The 22529-nt window shown below is 37.3% G+C and overlaps 3 protein-coding genes across 3 annotated transcripts; 1 reads left to right on the plus strand and 2 right to left on the minus strand.

Annotated features, from left to right (window-relative positions):
* Window positions 1-214: 214 nt before the first annotated feature.
* LOC114740095 (pentatricopeptide repeat-containing protein At1g74850, chloroplastic) lies at window positions 215-5085 on the minus strand. The gene is made up of 4 exons (XM_028928219.1): window positions 3017-5085; window positions 1808-2122; window positions 1620-1727; window positions 215-754 (listed from the first exon to the last, which is right to left on the minus strand). Exons 1-4 carry the CDS (start codon window positions 4870-4872, stop codon window positions 418-420), a joined length of 2616 nt encoding a protein of 871 aa, XP_028784052.1. The 5' UTR covers window positions 4873-5085; the 3' UTR covers window positions 215-417.
* A 1236-nt stretch (window positions 5086-6321) lies between these two features.
* LOC114740096 (myosin-11) lies at window positions 6322-11811 on the plus strand. Its single transcript, XM_028928220.1, has 4 exons — window positions 6322-6435; window positions 6646-6822; window positions 7878-9584; window positions 11458-11811. Exons 1-4 carry the CDS (start codon window positions 6421-6423, stop codon window positions 11491-11493), a joined length of 1935 nt encoding a protein of 644 aa, XP_028784053.1. The 5' UTR covers window positions 6322-6420; the 3' UTR covers window positions 11494-11811.
* A 1144-nt stretch (window positions 11812-12955) lies between these two features.
* LOC114740097 (TORTIFOLIA1-like protein 3) lies at window positions 12956-16133 on the minus strand. Its single transcript, XM_028928222.1, has 5 exons — window positions 15175-16133; window positions 14945-15053; window positions 14182-14744; window positions 13474-13895; window positions 12956-13291 (listed from the first exon to the last, which is right to left on the minus strand). The coding sequence occupies exons 1-4, from the start codon at window positions 15964-15966 to the stop codon at window positions 13497-13499; spliced, it is 1863 nt and encodes a 620-aa protein (XP_028784055.1). The 5' UTR covers window positions 15967-16133; the 3' UTR covers window positions 12956-13291; window positions 13474-13496.
* Window positions 16134-22529: the final 6396 nt, after the last annotated feature.

The following is a 22529-nucleotide window of genomic DNA, read 5'->3' on the forward strand; positions in this document are numbered from 1 at the left end:
CATCCTTGGCAGATTTTTGAAGTGATGGATGCTAGCTAGTGAACTACGAAGAACAGTTTCAATTTCTGATTCCTCTGTTCTTTACCAGCTTCGGAGTTTGTTAAATATGTTCAAGAATTCGTTCAAACATTGCGGTTATATAAAATTGCATATAAATTAAACAAATGAGTATATGGTTAAAAAATTCCTATCAAGGTGCATCCAATGCAGGAAATCAATAAACTCGTGAAGACTGGTGCTCATATCTCACTGAACTTTGCTCAGGTACCTTGAAAATTTTATATACCAAAATTTTGGCAGGCTGAAAGACAGCCTGCTTAGGAACATTAATTTAACAAATATGTGCCCTAATCTTCATTTACAGTCAAACATAATTGCGCATGGATTGGAAAGCAATGAATGTATGTCTCTATTTCTTTAAACTGCACCAGCGAGAAGCTCAGTTCTTGTACTAGTTTCTGTTCTAGAATCAAAAGTATTAACTTTACCAGCCTGCACACCCGATTTGGAAGTTCTTCCTCCTGGAAGAGTCAAGGGAGAGTTATTTAGAGTAATTAATTTATCTTTCTTGGCCTTTTTTGAAGATGATTCACTGCCCGACAGAATTCGCCGCAGCTGTGACTGCTGGCAGACAATTCGACCTTTGTTCCATCCAGCAAATGTTAAGGAGGATGAAATCTCCTGCAGGAATGAAAAGGCAGTCTTTGCAATAGGATAATCTTGGGCAACTGCGCTTTGCTCCATTTGGCCCCTACTGATCAAATAAGAATATGTGGCCATGTTAGCATGCTCGCCGATAAACAAATCAGATGACACTAAAAGAAACGTTTATTTTTCTCCTCAATAGTAAAAAGGATATGCAGACCAATGCAATGCAAAAGTATACTATTAAACAGAACAAAAGAAAACACATCTAGCATCAATAAAGTTGATTGGAGGATCTATGTTGATCAAATCCATCTATAAATAATACTGGCAGATCAAATGCACATCCAATAATCTGCAGCACTGTTAACCCTAACAGTTGACACCACAGATTTAACCATTAAAAAACAAATCATTGTTTCAGACAATCATATTTATTAACTTTGCTCAATGATTGAGTTTTCATCACCGAAACATGGGGAGCATGGAGGATTTTTCCAAATGTAACCCTTGCTAAACTTCATTTCTCTGGCCATTACTATAACCTTGCCATAAGAAGTTGTGTGCGTTTCATGTTGGTGAGGCAGACCAACTCTGGGACTGACCCCAAATAAAACAAGGTGACTGAATAATGGCAGTGATTCATATATCCATCGATCAACGCAAGCAAGGACATCATAGGAATGAAAAGTAGCGAGACCCATGCAGTGATGCCATTTTATTGTATTATGGTTGAATGGATATGAAACTACCGTTTCTTATTTAAGGCTAGACTTGGTTAACACAAACAACTCAAGCATAGTTTTCTATTGGAAATCAATTCAGCGGAACATGGCAGAAAATGTCATTATGGTATTGAGCACAACAGTTATACTTGCCACGCCTCTTCTCATTAATGTTTATGTGAACCCTGGCATGTTTTGTAGAAAATGAAAGAAAGCAAATGAACAAGTTTAGTCTTAAAAGCAACTTACACCACAACAACTGTTGCAAGCTGAGGCAGATCCTCGCCACTCCTGAACATATCCTGCATATCATTCAACCAAATTGATAGTGCTGTTAACGCACCTCCTTCCCACATCCTGCAAGAAAGTCAAGCTTCAGGTATTAAGTAAGTTCAATAAAAAGTACAAATTTCAGGAAGAATAGTTTCCCATTATACCTGTGTACATCCACAGACCACACTAGTTTGCTTTTACGGAAAAGTTCAGGGAACAGCCCTCGTTTTGATGCTTCATTGAGCACTCTTCCTGCCCTTTCTCTCTGGCCCAGCCACCATAGAGCTTCTAAAAGTGTATTATAAAGCCTCATTCCCAATCCACATCCTTCAGAGTTAAGTCTGTCCAAGACATACTCTACAATCTGCCAATTAGAGTCATCATCATAATCTCCCTTGATCATTTGGCCAATCACTTGATGGATATCTGATCCCCTCATAGTGATCATATCTTCAAGCAGACCATAGGCATCATTCAACCTGGAAGCAACAAGCCGGAAAGGTAAGATTAAATAGCCAAGATAGATTAATTATCCATATAATGACTGTTTAATATAAAATCTATAGAAAGCCACATTGTTCATAAGGTATGAACAATACAACTTATATTATACGCATACAAAGCACGAGCTCCATAGTTCAGTTAGAAGTAAAATGCCCAACATCAAATTTAAATTTAGTGTGCACGTTGAGTTTGGCCATTACTGACCAATACAAAAGAACCAAATAGCAAGTACAAAGAGGCAAAATTAAAAAGAGAGAGTTCCAATTGGAAGAATAAAAAAGCAAGAGCATAACATGTGATTAAATCAATATACAAAACAATCCATAATTGATTTATCTTAATGTCAAATGTATTCTCAAATACCCTATCACTGTTGGAACACCAAATGCTGTTAATCATCAAACAAACTTCTTGAAACCCAACATACTGGACGACAAAGCCAAGAGAACAATCATCCGTTTTGAGTTCAGATTCAAATCACATTTCAAGCGAATTTCTCCAATGCCATATTTTTACAGGCACCAGCTCTGCCGACTGAGTTCAGAATTCACTATCAGTGAAACAGATAATCAGTGCAGGCCCCGAAACTGTTTTATATAAATGCTTTCTTTAATTCTTTCCTTTTCCAATGTCACAGATAAATTGCACACGTTTAGGTGCAAACACCTTGCATATCATTAGTTTACTCAAGTATGTGCCACTTAACTTATCTTATGCGAAGTTTAATTGATCATTGTCAAATTCTTAATCATGGAAACTGCCTTCTGTCATTGTTTGGTGCTATAATTTCAAATTTGAGCATCAAAGAAGAACATTAATATCTTTAAGACAAGAGAAAAATAATGTAAAATAACTAAATGAACACTGACCTTTCATTCTTTGCATAGAGAGCTAACATCATACAGTAGCAAGTGACACTGGGCAGTATTCCTGAAGCTTTAATTTCTTGAAAGTGTTCCTCACTCTCATCAACAAGACCTGCAGAGCTGTATACACTCAAAACAGCTTCAAGTGTCACCTCATTAGGATCACAGTTCGCTTTTTCCATCTCAACATAAGCTTTCACAGCTTCTTCATACCGACCTCCTTGCCTGAAAGCCTCAACCAAACCATTGAATGAATGCACATCACGTGGTACACCAGACTCACCCATCCTCGATAAAATTGCTTCTGATTCCTTGTACAGTCCCCCCTTTGCAAATGTATGAATTAGTGAGTTGTAGGTTTCAATAGTTGGTCTGTTTCCCACTTCATTCATAGTGTTAAATGCAACTAGAGCCTCTTCATATAGTGCAGCTTGTCCATATGCTTCAATTACCCCGGTGTAAGCCTTAGAACTTGGCACTATTCCCTTCTCGTTCATATGAAGTAGAATCTTCTTGGCATCTTCATAAAGCCCTCCCTTTCCACAAGCAAATATCAAACCCTCATAAGTCTCCATATTTGGTTCAATATTCTCCTCTACCATATCATGAAACAAAGTAACCACCTCCTTAAAATATCCACCCTCCCCAAAGACCTGAATGAGGATGTTATAAGTGCTGGCATCTGGGTCTGTGTTGCTCACTTTCATTTCGAGGAAAAGGTCACGAACATCATCATACCTCCCATGCCTTCCATACAAATTCAATAGAGTACTATACGTTGCTGCATTTGGCACACAACCTGCTCCCTGCATCTGCCTAAACACGCCCATTGCCTCTTTGATAGAACCTGACCGTGCATAAGCTTCTAATAGCACATTATAAGATGTTGCATCTGGCAAATTACCCCCAGATTCCATTTCTCTAAGAAGCTCTGAAACCTTCTCGAGTTTATTCAATTTCCCAAATGTCTCAACAAGATAACTGTACGTTGTTATATCAGGAACTATCCCACCTTCATTCATGGTTCTAAACACCATTTCAGCTTCATCACCTAGGCCCCTATTAGCACAGGCACTAAGCAAGGTATTATAAGTAACAACATCCGGCTGTATCCCTTCATGCCGCATTTCAGCAAACAACCCCAATAAACCCTCCCAATCCAACCCACCCCTAGCACAAGCATTTATGACAGTGTTGTATGTCAATATGCTCGGTGAAACCCTCTCCTTTTTCATTCTATCAAGAAGCTCGAGCGAAGTCTGATACTGACCGTTTCGACCGTAGGCATTGATAACCGCCGTGTAAGAGAACACGCTCCGGGGCACCCCTTGGCTAGGCATCTCGTCGAATATCTCGCTGCACTTATCAAGCAAGCCTTCCCTGCCCAACAAAGTAATCATAATGGTGTAGATGTGTTCGTTGGGCTTACACCATATCTGGCGCTGCATATACTTGAAAAGACGCAGCGAACGTTGCCAGTCGCCGCGCTGTGCGAACTCCTTAAATACCAACGCAAAATCGTTCAAGGAGAGTTTATTCTTAAAGGAATCTAGACACCGAGCAATGCTGCCTCGGGGAGGCAGGCTACTGAGCTTGTTGATTAACGTTTCAACGTCGTAGCTGTACTTTCCTTTCTCCACCGTCACCGAGGGGTTACCAAGGACTAGCTCCCTGGTCTTGGCTCTGGCCTTTAAGGGTTCAAGTTGTAATATCCGGTCGCCGGAGAAGAATCCCCGATGGAATAGAAAGCCTTGGGTTTTAGATATGAAAGAGAATTTGTGAAAGTTATGGTAGGGTTTGACTTGCCTGGTGGAGAAAGGCGAAGGATTGGGTACAGAGAGTGAAGGCGAAATGGACATTTTTCACAACCACTTCGCATGAGCTTTAACAAGATACTTGTAAGTAGTGCTATAGAGTAAACATTACCAGGTCGGCAATATTGAGAAGAAATCCTTCTTGTTTTTCAAGTGATTACTTCAGCTTCTCGTCGAATCTTGAGGGCGAACTTGTTTGGGAAAAAAAAAAATATAACGATAAAAAAGATGTTGGCAGCGAATCCAGCTCGACACACAGACGGTGAGTTGAAAACTAGCGCGAAGAATGAAGCGGAACTAAATCTGTAAGGTTCGTTCAGCGGAATTCTCAGGAGGAGGTGGAAGAAGATGGGGTAAAGAGCAGGCGATGATTATGAAAGCTGACTCGAGAGAAGGCCACGTGTTTGTTTTTTGCGGATAACGGTCGAACGGGGCAGGCATATATATGGGTTGACCAATCATGTTACTTACCCGGAAAAGTTTGAGCCCGTAAGAATGGGCAAATGGGCCAGCGTAGGGGATCGGTACTAACTTGTATGTTGGGTTCGGGTATGAATCATGTGCACTAACGGATTTTCAAACAAGCATGGTTAAGCGGGAGAAGACTCTGCCTCTCTCTCTCCCCCCCTTCGTGTAATCTCTCTCTCTCTCGTTAAATAAGGAAAATTTAACGTAAGGGATTGATACATGAGAATGTTCCGAGATGTTTGCTTGATGATGAAATATTTATAAATAACAAGAAAAAAATGATAAAACATTTTTTGTTGTAAGGTTGGACTCCTTATTGACCAAAAAAGGGTTTGACTTTTGTTGGAATGACCTCTCATTAATCTCCGTGTTTTCATCCTTTAATTTTTCATGAACACGGCATGTAGTTCTTTTATAAAGATTACTTTTTTCAGTTCAATTTACTGATTAACATGATCAAATAAGCTTGCCTAGTGTGAAAGCAATCGCCCAAAATAGATCCTAAGCATCACATGAACAGGGAGTTTAGACCCATACGAGAAAGATGTTAATTTTATTAAGAACGTTGAAACAGTTAGGATAAGAATCATGCGGGGGATCGAAGAAGGAGGATTTCGCTGGACAGAGGAAAGAGAGAAGAGCGAGTGAAGGATCGTTTGTCGGTTTCACGACCAGTGACAAAGGAAGAGGGGAAGGGCTAAGGGGGCTGTTCTTGGCTTTAGCCCTCAGCAGGAAGAACCACTGCTCAATCAACCGTCATGCCACGCTTCCCAACGCAATTCCTTTTTTTTTTTTTAAATTATTTTAATTTTTAAACGGTTAACACCGAAACGTCCACGTTTATACCTCGCACTCATCCACGTCAGCTCCGGTGGGCCACCTTCTCTCGACCGCGCCGGAGTTACCCGGTTTGTCTTCTGACGTGGTAGTTTCGTAATAACGAGATGAAGCACTAGGGCATTCTGGTCATACGAGGTGGGGGTGCTTTCAGTTCCTAACAGACACAGCTGCTCCTCTCCTGCTATTGCTCATTGCTTCCAAGCGCAATAGAAAAACAAGAACTTTCTTTCTCTTTCTCAGGAACCCACAACTATCAACTACCCCTTCTTTATGCATTAGTCAATAATGGAGGATTCCGAGGTATAAGGTTTCTCTTCCCGTTTACTTCTTTCAGAATGAACAAGTCTTTCTTTTTTCTTTTCTTTTCTTATTTCTTCTTCGGGCAAAATCTACTGGAAATTTTCTGAATGGAGATCGTCTTTGATATTCTCTAGTGTTCTCTGTTGGGTGTTGTGTGAGTTTTGGAAGGTGGGTTTATTTTGATGAAGGTTGTTTTGTCGTTTTTAACAGAAATTGACGGCGTTGAAGAAGGCCTACGCCGATATAATCCTCAATACGGCAAAGGAAGCGGCGGCGCGTATCATGTCATCCGAGAGAAGAGCTATGAGGTTTCAGCGGGAGCTTGTTTCGACTAAAGAGGAAGCGCTTCGGATGCTTCTCAGGCTCAAACAAATGTTGGATTCTAAGGTATAATCATGATCCTTAAATGGTATTGACTTGGCTGGTGTTTCCTCTACCTATTTCTGTGAATTGGTTTTGGTTTGAGTTCTTTCTTGATTCTGAAAATATGATCTTTCCATTTCGTGGGGTTAGTTCTGGTGCTATTGGTTCATTGCTTGGATTTTTTTTGTTTTCTTTTGTAAGACTGAAAAATGAAACTTCCACTCAAGTTCAAGCGATGATAATCACTAAGTCAGGGGAAAAAAAAAAGATGGCTTGGCAGAATTTGGATGGTGAAGGCTGATAATTTTTTCACTGAATTGTTAATCACATTGTGATTGCTTAAAATGTGGGTTACCTTGCAATGATTATGCGTGAGTGAGAATGTTATGTAAGTTTAACTTGTCCGTCCATTAATTTCATCTCTAACTTGTCTCCTACTTTGTTTTATCAGTGAACTAGGGACTTCAGTAAACTCACACTCTGGCCGTCTGATTATGCTTACAAGAGCTATCATGAACAGTAATAACTAATAAGGAATAGCTTGCATTAAAGGTTTAATTTTCATATGAAGCTTTTAATGGTCATTACAGGAATGCAATCAACATAAATTTGAGAAGGCATGTTATTTGCTTCTGATTCACTGTCAGATAAAACAGCTAACTCTATCAGAATTCTCTACCTGTCCAATGTCCATGACTTTGTAGCCTTCATATGGTACCTATTTGAGGAATGCTGAAAATGCGTTTTAACTTTCAGATTAACGAGGAAGAAATTGAATCCATAGACGTGATATAATTGTTGGCATGTTTCATTTTTCATTTTCTTGTGTTAAACTCTCTTACGTTGTAGGTTTATTCAAGAGGTGGCCTGGGGAATCTTATATTTGTGTTTTTAAATGAATGTTGGTTCCCAATTTCAACTGATCTCTGCACTGTCTTTTTTAATATCTTCTAAATAAGCCCTCAGCATTGAGAGCATTCTTGTCCCATTTTGAGCTGGGAGGGGGATGTACGTGAGTTAAATCATTTTGAACATTGTCTTTATTTCCTGTTGTGTTTTAACATGTGGCTAATTCATAGGTTAATGAAGCTGAGATGACATCCTCGAGTCAGCAGAAGAAAATTGAGGAGCTTGAAGCACAGCTCCAAGAAGCTGAGGAAATAGTTAGAGACCTGAGGGAAGAGTTAAGAGAAGCGCAGGCTGAACTGGAGAAGGCAAGAATCAACCAGATTCATTCCATAGTTGAACAAAACGTAGAAGATGAAAATGGAGCCGAGGAAAAACAATTACAGAACAGACTTTATGCTTATGAATCAATATATTCCGTCCCGGTTTCACAGTTTGAATCTGCTGCAACTTTCGACGCTAGAAATTCAGCTCTAAATGGGACAAAGGAGAGCAGCATGTGCTGTGTGTCACATGATCGTAAAAAGTGTTGTTACATTCATAACCCTGATTTCGCTTCCATAGTCATTAGGAGGAAGGAGCCTGAGCTCTACAGAAATGGTTGCACTCACAGAATACGAGCATTTGAGAGGAGCCTGTATGATGGAAATATTTCTCATTCAGGAAATGCGGATGATGTACAGAATGAAGCAATAGTTAGAGCAGATGAAGGTGAAGTGATTTCTGTGACAAACAATTCTGAAACTGATAATATTCGTGAAGTTGAGAAACCAGGTGAACTCACAGTGGCAGATGCAGATGCCGATCATGTCAAAGTGTCATTTTGCAGAAACAAGGAAACCAAACCGGAAAGGAAGGTTGCTCAATCTAGATCATGTTCACAGCAGGTCATGGAAATAAATAAAACCCATGACACAACTGCTGTGACTGAGGAGTCAGTCACTCCAAATGACACTGTAAAAGAGGAGGCATTAGTTGAAGTGTCATTTTGCAGAAACAAAGAAACAAAACAGAAAAGCGAGTTGGTTCAATCTACATCATGTTTGCAGCAGATCGTGGAGACAAAAAAATCTCATGATCTAACTGCAGTGACAGAGAAGCCAGTGTCTAAAAATGATACTGTAAATGAGGAAACATTAGTTGAAGTGCCAATATGCAAAAAAAAGAGGAGAATTAATGATAGTGAAAATAAAGCATCTTATATTTCTTGCGCAAAAAATTCTCCACATGATGATAATGATCCATCAATGGAGAACTGTTCCATGTTATGTGAAAGTGAAGCTCTGAAGAATATGTTTACTTCATCTAAGGAACCTACTGACACAGTTGCAAAGACAGAGCAGTCAGAATCACAAAAGGATGCTGAAATGGAAGATGTGTTTCTTAAAGCTAGCAGTGCTTGGAAGAAAATAAAGGATGATAAGGAACTTTTGGATGAATCAGACTTGACCAGACAAGAGGGTTTGTCTGCTGAAAGTTTGGAGATTCCAACTTGCAGAGCAGATGTTGAGGAAGCTAATGAGCCATCTGATACATTAAGTCTAAAAGTGTCTGATTCAGATGAGAAGGCTTCTTCTCAATCTGTCAATGATAGATTTATCTACACATTCCAAAGAAAACGCAAGAGGGAGTCTCTAAGCAGCTCTGATGGAGATTGTTTGAGAACTTTGAAAGAACAGTGTCAAGAGAAGCAAAATGGTCACGTGGAGCCTCACAAATCTTGCACAATTTCCAAATCTTCTAAGGATGATCACATGGAGCCTCACAAGTCTTGCACAATTACTGAATCATCTAGGGGTGGTCACATGGAGCCTCACAACTCTTGCACAGTCACCGAATCATCTAGGGATAGTCGGCGCTTAGCACAAGTTGCTCGTCAGGTTTGTCATATATTTGTGAGTGCTTGTTTTTCTCTTTTGCTCTTTACGTGTTTATGTTTCTCCATCCTTGCATGTGCATTTTTCAAATTATGTGACTATGAATTACGCTATTGCTTTAATTGAGAGATTGATTAAGCCTAATAGAAGTTATTTGAGGTCCAAAGGTGAAAAGGGATATGATGACATTGAATGAGCTTTGCTTAAAGTTGTGTAGTTAGGAGTAAGCCATAGTTGATTTTTACCATTTAAGAGTAAGGGTTCATTATATTTTACTTCCATGTACTTTGGCTCAAAATCAACTTTTCCTGCTGTGATTCAAGGTGCATTATTTGACACCCATGTGATTTGTTCAATGACTATCTGATCCCCAGACTATACATCGGAATTTTAATGAAAGTAGTCACTTGAATGTTAAAAGTGATAAATAATTCTGAAGCCATTGATGAGTTTAGGTGTGTTTCAATTTTGAACTGTCAATTTCATCTTGTTATTAGTCTTCAAGGACTGAAATTTTTTATGATACAACATACCTGTAACTGTGAATTTGTTTGCCGGTTTAAACTTTCATAATTTTTTTGGTTAAAATTAGAAACAAGAATACCACATGGTGTTTAAGTGGTTACAAAGCAAACTACAGGGAAATCGAATGAGATAATTTTAACCACTAGAGAGCAAACTAATTTATGTTCAAACCACGGGGGATAAACTATTGTAGCAAGCAAATTAGATAATGGAAAGAGAAATTTACATGTATGAAAGAATCAAGTGGGCAGTGTAGATGTTGAGCTGTTTTTATTAGTACATGAGCATATCTCTCCAGCATTGTTCTTGAGATCCGTGAACGTTATTTGGCATATTTTTGAAAATATGCCTACAAAGTTTAGTCCATGAAATCTCAATTTTCGTCTGCCACTTCCTTTAGATCTAAACCTGTTTTATGCCCAATCAAACAGTAGGTTCTGGTTCTGGTGGGTTGAAATCATCCTTTTCATGTCAATCTTATTGGGAGTTTCTTAACCTTTTTATATTTAGTTTTTCAAGCTCTTGCTTTTGATTGTTCCTAATATAGATGGAAACAGGACATTAGAAAAAAGGGAACGTGTGTGTGTGCGTGCTTCAGGGACCTGTCTGGAAGTTTCTGACTTCAGGCCAAGTAGTCCTTTATCATATCCTCTGCGCTTTCAACTTCAGAGGGTTCCATGTTGATATTGCGGTCTCCTCTTGTTTTTACTATAATTATCAGATTGTCTATTCCTCCAAAACAAATGCTACCCCCGGTCTTAATTATAAGACTCTGTTTATAGTCTACAAACCAAATCTTATAATTAAAACCGGAGGTAGTAATATGTTTCAATTAAGAAAGCTCATGATTTGGGACATTTTATTGTTGTATTTAAACTCTACTTTTGTCTGGTTAATATTTGTATGTAATTATTTTTTTTGCAGCTTTACTTGCCATTGAAAATGTGTCCGGTCATTAAACATTGAATCAAATTAATTTTATCTCATTGTTGGATATTTTAATTGTGAGCTTGAATTAATTTTTATCATACTGCTGTTTAATTTTAAATCAATTGTATAATGTTCTGAATTTAACATGTATGACAGCAGGAACCAGGGACATTTATGATAGATTCCGGATTATGTGGACACCAGCTTTTCTGGCTTTGAAATAATTTAATAAGCTAAAAAATTAACAAGGAATAGCATATTCACCTTTGCTTTAATTGTAGAATTGTTTATTTGAAAGTGCACTTGTTCAAGCTTTACAATGATGAATGACACTGCAAGTTGGACTAGTTGCTGAAAAAAGATGCCCAAGGTTGTCTTAAATTTGAGGAAAGAACCTAACATATTAAAGTTTGTTGTGCAGCTCATATCTTTGTCTGAAAAGAAATGGTGGCAGTAGATGTTAGATGGTCCATCGCTACAAGCAGATTGAGCAAGAGAGTTTTCAAAGCACAGTCCACTGATCCATTCTTTCCGGAATTGGTGTTTTTAAGGGCTGTGGGATGTGTTAATAAAACATTATTACTATATATCTTCTTTTCCAACAGTTTTAGCTATTTTTAGGTATTGGGTAGCATTATTATATTCTGTGGAACTTAAAATTACACATGTTATTGCTGTCCTTTCTAGGGCCAGCTTTCAATGATTGGAATACAAATTTTGTTAACTTGACATATATTCCATTGCATTACATAAAAATCTAAAGTGAATCATATTACTCATGAGTCTTACTGATGAATAATGATGATGTTATATCGATATGGGTTTTATATGATATTATCTTGATATATCGATAATTATCACATGCATATCACAAAAGTTGAGTTCCAATGTTTCTGTCGTGTTATAAGTTTATATAATATATTATAAATGTATTAATTATTTTGTTAATGATGGAAGTTTCTCCCTTCTTCTCTATGCAGGCAGTTTTCCCGCACACCTTTCTTTGTCTAGTAGGGAAGAAGTGGGTTCTGTTTTTCTTTGACACTTAATCGTGCCTGGTTAAGTTATCGCCCACTAAGTAATTGAAACCTGCCACAAATAGAGTTCTAAAAACAAAAATAGAACTCGGCTCCAACGGCATAACTTTCTCACATGGACCTTTTATTTGGGTATATGTTTTGGTTTGGGTTTAGGAAGTCCTGATTTAAGAGTTAGGGGGGTGGAAATATTAGTAAACCGATTATGTTCATAAATATTTTTACTATAAAAATATTTTACAGCAACAGTGAATATATTAATATTAATATAAAATATCGAGGTAAGCATACTGAAAGAATTTTATCTTAACTTGCATGATCTAGTCTTCATACAAAAAACATTTTTTTTCACCCCAAAGAACAAATTCTGTTTACAGCAAACAGATTGTAAAGAATGTAACCGACTTCATATTTCGCATAATTGGCTTCAAAGTAGTTACGAGTTCAGAACACGATCCCCCAATTGACGCTATGTGGTTGGAGTTGTTAATTTGTCTAATATGTGCTGAAACTTGCAGAAAATTAGTTTAGGGTTCAAAATCTTGCAGAGAAAACAGCCATAAAGAGCTATATTTATTTCCATTTTTTTTATTTGTTTTTCTACTCCCCCCGCGGCATGTAATTAAGTTATATTTGGTATTTGGATAAGATGATTCATCTAATCTCTGAACAAATGGAAATCCGATGATTCAGACTTCACATTAGCCCAAAATCCTGATATTCATTCATTCCTTGAGAACCAAGTTAAACTTCAAATCATTGGTTAGTTATTAATATTCATGTCCAGATGACAATCTAGGAATTAGGCAGGTGGGATGGGATGGCCTAAGAGGATCTTGTCACAACATCCCAAGTTGCAACAATTTAGGACGCCAATCTTAATACAGAAAAGAAACCTTACATTCTAGAGGTGCATCATCGTCAACTTTGGCACAACTGGAATACAACGTAGCAATTAACCTCAAACAAAAAAGAGCAAGCCGTGGACTTGTTCCAGTCCGCTAAACATGTCCAATAATATGATGGAGAGACAAATGAAATTCTGCACTTGGAACTAGAATGCGTGACGTCTAAAATACTCAGCTTCTCCGCCTTATTTGAGAGTGACGATTGCAGATTAACCAAATTTGAATGTTCTGGTCCGATCATTGTCACACCTCCCCGATCAAGAGATCTTCCAACAAGTTGATGGAAGGTCTCTTTCCTTCTGCCATTAAGCTGATAGAAGACCGGATGAAGATAAAAGAAGACAGATAGATAGCATTAGGTGGTGGGCGTGTGAAATTATACTGCAAAGATAAAGAATAACAACAAGTGCGAGTCTCGCAAGTCTTTCGAATGCCTTGTGTGTGTTGGCAATTTAGAGATGGCCACAGGGAAGATGGAGATATAGAGTGAACCTGATGTTATTCATTGGCTCTCTTCACGCACACTGTCTTGCATCTGCAAATCTAGTATGAACTTCTGCCAGTGGATTTGTGATGAATCCTCCATTGCCATGGAGCCTGATCTTTTGATTTGTCAACTCAGTTTCAGCATCACCCTTCGTGTGAGCTCTGTGCCACATGGCTGCCCGTGATGGGTTGACATCACATCTAGAGAACTGGGAGTATGGATACGGGGCCTGTGTTTTCCTCCACAATTTGGAGCTCAGGATCTCGGCACCGGGCAGCAAGCAGCAAGAATCTCCGGGAGCATGAGAATAAATCACCCTTCTATTTGATAAAGCCAAATCATGAGAAAGCCCTTCCAGGGATAATTCAAGGCCATGTACGCGAGACTCTAATGATTGCATTCCATTTTGTGAGCTATTCATGAATCTCTGTAATATGAATATCAATGATGCTTTCAGATATATGTTCATCGTCTAAAGGATTGGAAGACATGGAAAATATATATATACACATATATATATATATGGAATTGGAGGGAGGAAGCGAAAAAAATTGCAAGGGAAATAGGCGCTCAAGTATTAGCCAGCCATAAGCGATGGTCAAATACAATAACTGCATTAGCCAGGCTTCTCTCAGGAGATCTGCATGCCTAAGCTATGGTTAAAGACATAAATTTTTGCAAATGAATCTGGAGCTACAATATTGGAAACAAACCTCTAGAAGATCAAGTAGATTTGACTGTTGCTTTTCAATTTGAAATAACTGGCTGCGGATTAAAGCCAACTCATCACAGTCTTTGTCATTCCTATGGAAATCTTTAGCGACATTACTGATGCCATCTGAATCTTGGCTCTCTTCATCACATGGAGCTACACGGGATCCCGCTTTGGAGCGACCAAACGTGCGCTTTTTTTCATCAGAATTTTTACTGAGAAGAGGCCGTTTCAGTTCTGGCCTTGAAAAGTGACTTTTCTCCTTTTTGTTTTTCTCCAGCATCATTTCATTTCTCTCTTCAAGATAACCCTGATAAGCACCTATAGGAGAGGGAGCACTTGGCACAGCAGTTCGAACATCCCGATTCTTATGGCTTAGTTTTGGCAACACACCTGAGCTCATCCTCTTATTACTAAAGCTTAATTTCTTTGCATTGCTCACAGAAGAACTATCAGGGCTTGATCTGCTGGCCGGATTGGATTTCTTCCACAATCGAGGCATTACAGAACCAGGACTGCATGAATTCTGTGAGAATGCCGGATAGCGCCCGTCACTTACATTTTCTGAACCCAAAAACAACAGTCAAAAACTCAGATAGAGAAGATGACATAGATAATTACACGCCACGTAATAGATTGAGCATAGAACCAGACTCAGTCGTGGACAGTGGCTAAACAAATAGCTGCAAACAATTTTTTTCCTTCCTTTTTTTATAAGGCACAATCGCAACATCAAAGAGTAAACTAGAAAGAAGTGACAATACCTGAGGAAGAAGATTGTGATTTAGGTGGTGGAGAGAATCCATCCGATATATCAGGAATCTGCTTCCACGCCTCACACATCTGATTCATAACCTCCCGAACTACCTTAACCTAAACCAACAAGATAATCACTCAGTTCACTTCCAATTACCATATACAAACGAAAATAAACTCATGATCAGGTGAGGAAGATTGAAATTCTTTTTTTTTTTTTTTTTTCAAGGAGTGAAACCTTGTCGAATCGTCGATTCTCAAAGACATTCAAACATCCAGCCTTGAATTCTGATAACACGTCCCTCTCCACTATTGCCAACTTCGTCAATGTCTCGGCCGAAGCCTTCCTTGCCGACCAGTCGTTGCTGCTCAAGAATTCCACCATGCATGGAACCAAATTGCTCAAAGCCGCATGACCGGAGAGTCCACCGGCTTCAATAACACTTCCGATAAGCGTCAACAGCGCCGGCTTCGCCTTAAAGCTCCCGCTTCTCAACAACTTCTCGACCCTCGGCAAGAGCTTCGCCAATCTCGCAGGGTCCGGGTCAGGAGCTGCATCAATGGCAGAAGCAAGACAAAGCGCCGCACCTAACTGTGAGTTCTGGTCCTGCTCAGTGAACAGAGCCTCAGTTAACGGCTTCAGGAAAGAAGCAAACGGTTGCTTGGTGATGTGCGCAGACAATGCCGACACCGAATTCACACAAGCAGATCGAACTGACGAGTCCGGGTCCCGGAGACGACGAACTATATGCGCAAGGATTTTGGAAAGATAAGGGGAGAGTGTGTTTCCGTGCGTTTCGGAAAGAACCTGCATGAGGTGTACGCATTGTTTACGAACCGGCGATTTGTCTGATGAATTGGTGGAGTGAATGCACGAGAGGAACACCGGCACAGAGTTTGAATCAAGGTTCCGAGCAATGGACTCGAGCTCATTGGCGGCGATGGACTGCGTATCGCGGTCCGAGAGCTTGGTGAGGCAAGTGAACACTTTTTGTTTGAGGCTATGACCCGAAGCTGAAGACGGAGCCATTTCCTTGCAACTCAGGCGAAACTGGAGTTACCGGAGGTGACGGCAGAACAGATTTCAGAGAAGTAGTTAAGAACCGAAAGGTTTGAGAGGTAACATTTCCAGCAACATCACCGGGGTTTTGTCCCTTCTTACGTTCAGAGGTAACGAATGGCGCCTACAGGTTCCTGGCTTTTGAATTTAAACTGCTCCCGAAAGCAAAGCAGCTGCCGAGGCCCGAAAGAGACGGACACGCCGTCACGGGTTTGAATTTCAAGTTTAAACTTCACTTTCTTCTAAGAATAAAAACTGGTTTTTTTTTTCCTCTTTTGCCAGCAATTAGGAATATCTATTAAACGTATAGTACATTGATATAAAGCACAGATCTTGAATAACTAGTTATAGTAGTATTTTTAATTGCATGCGACATTTATCAACATTGAAAAGTAATTCCATTCATCACATAACTAGTATTACTTCTTCTTTTTAATATAAAAAAAAAACTAACTTTAAAATGCTTTAAAATTTAGTTAAATTAGTTATTTGTAATCCAAATATATATTACTATCCCTAAACTATCATCTTCAATCATGTGCAATAAATGATTTAAATTCTTCTTCGTAGAAATCACTTATAATTAATAAGAATATTTTTAAAAAAATTTAAAAAAAAAACAAAATAAATCGGAATACAAATACAACCCCACGACTAACTCTTAGATTTAAACATCAAAATAACTACTTTTTATGATGAATAACATTAAAATGTCCTTCTTCACAGTGTGCATATTCTTTCAATATGCATCTGAGTTATATGAATGATAGGATTAAATACCAACTTCAGATGGAATAACATTAAAAGTATAATCATCATTGATATTAAAGATCAGGTCAAAAAGAACAAAAGAGGTTAAATAAAACAAAACATGGATGTTAAACCAAAGATACCAATGGCCCCCGAAACGTGAGTTTGGCGCCAAACTGGGGGGTACGCAAGCCCAAACAGGGCAGGGCAAAACGACGCGAGGTTTGCTGGTTTTGATGGCGAAATACGTATTGTCGTGTGCTTGCTGGGAACAGCGTTTGGAGGGATGCTTATTTGAGTTCAAATTTTGAAGATCCCCAGCTGGTAGCCAGCATCATCATCGTTAAGAACGTGCCACGTCCATAGAAGAATTGGGTAACATCAATGCTCATCACGATCAAATTGCTGAAACATTTAATGTTCAAAGGCTCCAAGTCCAAGCGCTTGTTTTAAATTGGTTCAACCATTCAATTTATAGCCATACCAATACCAAGCAGTGCTGAGACTACGTAACTCATTTATTAAAAGAAACAGGCATGGTTAATTACTGAAGGTAATTTGGATTTGGTACATGATTATTCACAGGTCACAGGTGAGTGAGATTTAGCATTCAGTTGAGTCCTTAAGGAATATGAGTAGGTCGGATTAAGCTGAGTGTTGTGATAATGGCTTGCAAAAAAGGATGCTAGCTTTTTAGCTGATCAACCTAATGGCAATTTGGATCTCAACCTCCCTACCAACCTTGCTTGTTTAAGCATGGAAACATATATATGGATCAGAAAGAATGTTGGTTAATTAAGTGACAAATCACGAAAGGCATTTGGATTGTTTACTTTGGACTCAACTCAACGGAAGGTTGCTAATTTGGTAACATTAAAACAAGCCAATTGCCGTGTTAACCAACAGGTTAGTTCTAGTAAAAAGAGCTAATATCTTATAATATAATGAATCAAAGTTTGAATCTTCGCTTGGAGAGATGTCTACATTTAGTGTCCAACAGTGTCTTGAATAGGATTGCCTCCAATAAGAGGATACCTATACGTTAGGAAAAAAAAAAAAAACCAATTGCCATGTTAATAGTCCCGCCCCTAAGGAGGACTTTCCTTACTACTATATCAGTTGCTTATAAGATAAGACCCAATAACTGACTAATTTATGAAAATTATAAAAATTACTAAATTATTTTAAAGTAATTGTATTTATTATTTTTTAGACTAATTTGCCTTGTTTATAAATTGATATATAATCCAGACACACACATATATAAGTATTTTAGAGAAATCATTAATCAACTAGAATTTATATTAAGGATTGGAGGTAATATTTATTACTAGTTTTACTATTTAATATACGAGTTAGATAACTAATTTTTTAAAGATTAAGAAAATTAGTTAAGTTAGTTAACTGTAATTGACTTTCCTAAAGTACCCTCTTTTATAATGTGTGTTGAAATTATCTCTCGGTGAGAATTCCCTACAACTCAACAGGGATATTTTAGAGAAAATATTATAAATTTGAGAAACAAAATGGATAAATATCTTATATTTAAGACCAATTTCAATCTCCAACATGGACCAGTACACTAAATGTGGGTACCTTTTTTACTAGAAATTTAAATCTTGGTTTACTCTATTGTGAAAATCTAACCCTTTCTGTTTGACTTAACCTGACAAAGACTGGTTCTTATGTTAGAGCCAGCATGGCAATAAAAGTTCTGTTTTGTTCTCTCAGGCAAAATAAATAAATAAATAAAAAGGTTGTGTTCTGTTCTCATGATTCTCAGAACACCTCTTGTGGGCCTTCAATTTTCCTCTCTCTCGCGAGCAGCGCGCGCGCACGCACACACACACTCTGACACAGGTAGAGAGGGTGATTTTGATAAGATGGGCCTCATATTAAAGCCCAGGTTCTTTTTTTTTTTAATTGCCATTCTGCTATTTGGGTTCTGACGTTCTGTACGGATCCCAAAGCCATAATTATCTAAAACTACGACGTCCATGCATTCATAGTTTCATACTCTCTTGCTAATGATTATTGACGTTGACGGCGAAGTGTTGATGACATGAGACGTCTTTTTCTGGAACAAAAAGTCCACCGGCTAGGCTTGGCTTTAAATAATTATGGATATGTTAGGCTTATCTTTTTATTAAAATAACTTGGCTCAATATAACACTCTTTCGATCTTTAATATAAAATTTATTTAATTAATTTAATTAGATTAAGAAAGTTAGGTAACTTAATTAGTTATAAGAAATGTGACACTTTTTTCTTAAAATACCATAATCATCTTTCTTAATACCCCATCTTCCTCTTCTACTTAATTATGGTTGAGAGAGTATCTATAGGGGTAATTTAAAAAAATTGATAAATATGAAAAATGAGTCTTATATTTAGGACCAAAACTGACTCAACAATTGGATCCTATATTAAGAATCGGATGAGTAAGACTTATGTCAAGATTAAGTATTTTCAACTTATTTTTTGTTCAATCACATAAAACTTTACTACTACTTCTTAATATAAGGTCTTATTTGATTTTTATTTTGATTCTAATTATAAAACATTAATCTACTTTGTCTCTCATATTTATATATTTTTTCCCAATGTAGTCTCTCTAATAATAATAGTTCTAGCCAATAAACTTGATTAACAAAGATATTTTAGGAAAAACAATACTTATTTATTATAAATAACTAACTTAACTAATTTTCTTAATCTTCTCAAATTAATCAACTAGCTCTTATAATTAAGACCGGAGGTAGTATATTTTAGTATCACACACTTCTTCCTTTTACCATGATTTATTAAAAAGCCAAAAAAAAAAAACTTAAGCATGAGATTATGTTTATTTGTGATGCAACATATATTCTATTTTTCCTTATCTTGTAACCTCCACATTTTGAGGTCCACTTGTTGGGGTTTCCTCCAAAACTTCCTTAATTTTCTCCCACTTTTTAAAATTCAACTTTTTATTAGCACTTTGTCTTTTTGAGCTTGACCAGAGAGAAAATTAAAACATAACCCAAACATAACCATTACTAAAAAATATTTTTAGCACCTTGTATAGCACGTCTAATATCTTGGCCTTAATTTTTTTGCGCATCTAACACTTTAAGATTATTCTTGATCTAAAAATTATTATACTCAATGATATTAAAAAATAACATTAAAATACTAGATGTTTCATAAAAATAAGATCAATATATTAGATGTATCATATAAAAAATTAAGATATTAGATGTGCATGGGTTTTTGGAAAGCAAGGGAGCCCAAATATCTGATGAGGTAAAAGATACTTTGGGCAAAGCTTGCTTTTGATTGGTTGGCGGGAAAAGCGCATTTGTTTCTTTTGGGGCGCACTTCCCTCGGTTTTTGATCTCATCCTCTTGCGTTTCCTTGACGTCACATATAAAACGATTACGGGATTTCTTTTCCGTCCGTTTGTTTGCTTGGCACGCTGGGCTGGATTACGGAGAAGTTAAGTCGAACGGAACGTTGTGAGCACCGTTCCCCTATTCTGACTTTCTGACTACCAGGCTCAGCATTTTGGAACTTAACCACTGGGAAAATGCCACGTGTGAGGGGAATCCAAAAGGGCTTTCTGAGATTTTTGTTGAATGGGGACTATTCTCATCGCAACTCATTCATGATAACCGTTAGCGCATTCCCGTGGTTCCTAAAAAGAAAACCTGGGCAACTTGACAAGCACCCGCCAACAGCCATTCCCGTTACGGGATTGTGAGGCTGTTCATGTACCTTCCGCATCACTGCCCTGCACGTGTCCCTCCATAAACCGCCACATGCCCTCTTGATTGACGGATTTTCATAAAAAAGCATGAAAAATCGATATGCTCCTTTCTTTTTTTTTCGGCCGCCCAATATGCCTGGCGATATACTAGGAGCATAAGAAAATTTATGTGAAAAAAAGAACCACCAATATCAAAGTATCAAGAAATTGGGAGCAAAATACACATTGCACTAAGATGTACATTTGGTATGTTATTCGCTGGCAACATTCATTTAATAATAAATAATTACCTTAATTAATTTATTAAAATCGTCTCATCCATCAATGAAATTCAAAGCACATACACTCCCCCTGGTTCTATGTCTCTGACTGGAGTATTCCAGAATATGTGAGTTATTTCCCAGATACTCGTATGTTCCTCGTTCTATTCCCCTTGACACATTCTAAAATACATTTATTAATTTCCACTTTCAAGATACATTTTCTGGTTCGATGTCTATAATTAATACTCCTTCGGTCCTTAATATAAAATCCATTTAACTAATTTGATTAGATTAAGGAAATTAGGTAAGTTAGTTAATCATAAAAAAATTGACACATTTTTCTTAAAACACCATAATCATCTTTCTTAATATTTCATCTCCCTCTTCTATTTGATTATGGTTGAGGGAGTATCCATAGGGGTAATTTAGAGAAAATTGATAAATATGAGAAATTGGTCTTATATTTAGGACCAAAACTAACTCAATAATTGGGTCCTATATTAAAGACCGGAAGAGTAGTTAGTTACTTGTGTCGCTCTTTTCTCTGTTCTAATACATTGGCAACTTACCACCCAAGAGTATCGGATTAGTTACTCTCAAACGACTCTCCCATAAGTTCCTTGGCTCTGATTGCTTTTATATAGTCATTAATTAATTAATTAATTGTGTGTGTACTTATCTGGTCATATTTACAAGTCACTCTCAGTATGTTCTATATAGATTAAGAAAAATCTTAAATTTCATTAATTCTTATTTAAAATTTTATAACTTTCAAATTTTATCCCTATTTAATATATATTATACCTCATATAAACAAAATTAGTATAATCATAAATGAAGATAAAATTATATATCTATGTAAAAATTTCTCCCAGTGTTCTATAAATAGGATCAAAAAATATTTTCTCTCTGTACTTGGTAAACACTGTAAACAGGACCATAGGAGTATATAAGATTCGACCAAAAAGTACATATATTGCCAATTAACAGATTGTGCAAACTCATAGTCTCATACTTAACCAAAAAAAAAGTTTGTTGTTGTTGGGATATAAGACCATGACTAAAGGAGTGTTTGGCATTCTTAAAATCGCAGCTTCAGAAGCATTTTTCCGTAAAACGAGGTAACCTCCTCCACATATTTACTTCGTAATTCGTAAAAGCACTTCTGAAACCATAGTTTGGTTTATATCCAAACACCCCCTAACTCTATACACACATACATATTTGTTTATTATTTTTTTAATGAGAATACAAGAATTATTTCTTATTTTAATTCTATTATTATATCGTGATAAAGGAATATCCAAGTCAGAGGCCTCGTGTCAGATAAGTATAATTTTTTTTGTCATTATAAAAAGTTTGATAAAAAAAATACTGGTATTAAATAAGAGGGTCGGTGTCAATACTCAATGGACTCTAAAACCCCTTCCCAAGTGTACCGCTTTGTAGACCAGAATAAATAAAATGTGGCGAGACTTTGGTGGTCCGTGGACACCCACTGTCCGTGTATTTTTTATCGACAAGCTGGATACAGATACGGCAATCAAAAAGGAATTATTAATAAACTAATATGTTAAAAAATTTATATACAATAAATTCCATTATATAAATATGTCACATAAACATTTGAAACCATTGTAATGAAATCAACAAATGTAAATATTAAATACCTTGCCCCCGAAAACACGTCAAAACTCGATATAATATGATTATGAAGATTATAAAAATAACGAACAAATGTTAGTAACTAAAATGATAATAAATGCTGGCAA

This window comes from Neltuma alba, unplaced genomic scaffold (assembly GCF_004799145.2).
Source record: "Neltuma alba isolate B1F8T4 unplaced genomic scaffold, ASM479914v2 tig00003057_pilon, whole genome shotgun sequence".
Lineage (NCBI taxonomy): Eukaryota > Viridiplantae > Streptophyta > Magnoliopsida > Fabales > Fabaceae > Neltuma > Neltuma alba.

What these genes read in the sequence shown, in the direction of transcription:
- LOC114740095 (XM_028928219.1), bottom strand. Translation starts at nt 4,872, where the DNA reads ATGTCCATTTCGCCTTCACTCTCTGTACCCAATCCTTCGCCTTTCTCC. An exon ending in TGGTCTGTGGATGTACACAG is followed by an intron (nt 1,728 to 1,807) that starts GTATAATGGGAA and finishes ACTTTCTTGCAG; the next exon opens with GATGTGGGAAGGAGGTGCGT. An exon ending in CTTGCAACAGTTGTTGTGGT is followed by an intron (nt 755 to 1,619) that starts GTAAGTTGCTTT and finishes TTATTTGATCAG; the next exon opens with TAGGGGCCAAATGGAGCAAA.
- LOC114740096 (XM_028928220.1), top strand. An exon ending in AACAAATGTTGGATTCTAAG is followed by an intron (nt 6,823 to 7,877) that starts GTATAATCATGA and finishes GCTAATTCATAG; the next exon opens with GTTAATGAAGCTGAGATGAC. An exon ending in TAGCACAAGTTGCTCGTCAG is followed by an intron (nt 9,585 to 11,457) that starts GTTTGTCATATA and finishes TTTGTTGTGCAG; the next exon opens with CTCATATCTTTGTCTGAAAA.
- LOC114740097 (XM_028928222.1), bottom strand. Translation starts at nt 15,966, where the DNA reads ATGGCTCCGTCTTCAGCTTCGGGTCATAGCCTCAAACAAAAAGTGTTC. An exon ending in AGAATCGACGATTCGACAAG is followed by an intron (nt 15,054 to 15,174) that starts GTTTCACTCCTT and finishes TTGTTGGTTTAG; the next exon opens with GTTAAGGTAGTTCGGGAGGT. An exon ending in ATCTACTTGATCTTCTAGAG is followed by an intron (nt 13,896 to 14,181) that starts GTTTGTTTCCAA and finishes TTCATATTACAG; the next exon opens with AGATTCATGAATAGCTCACA.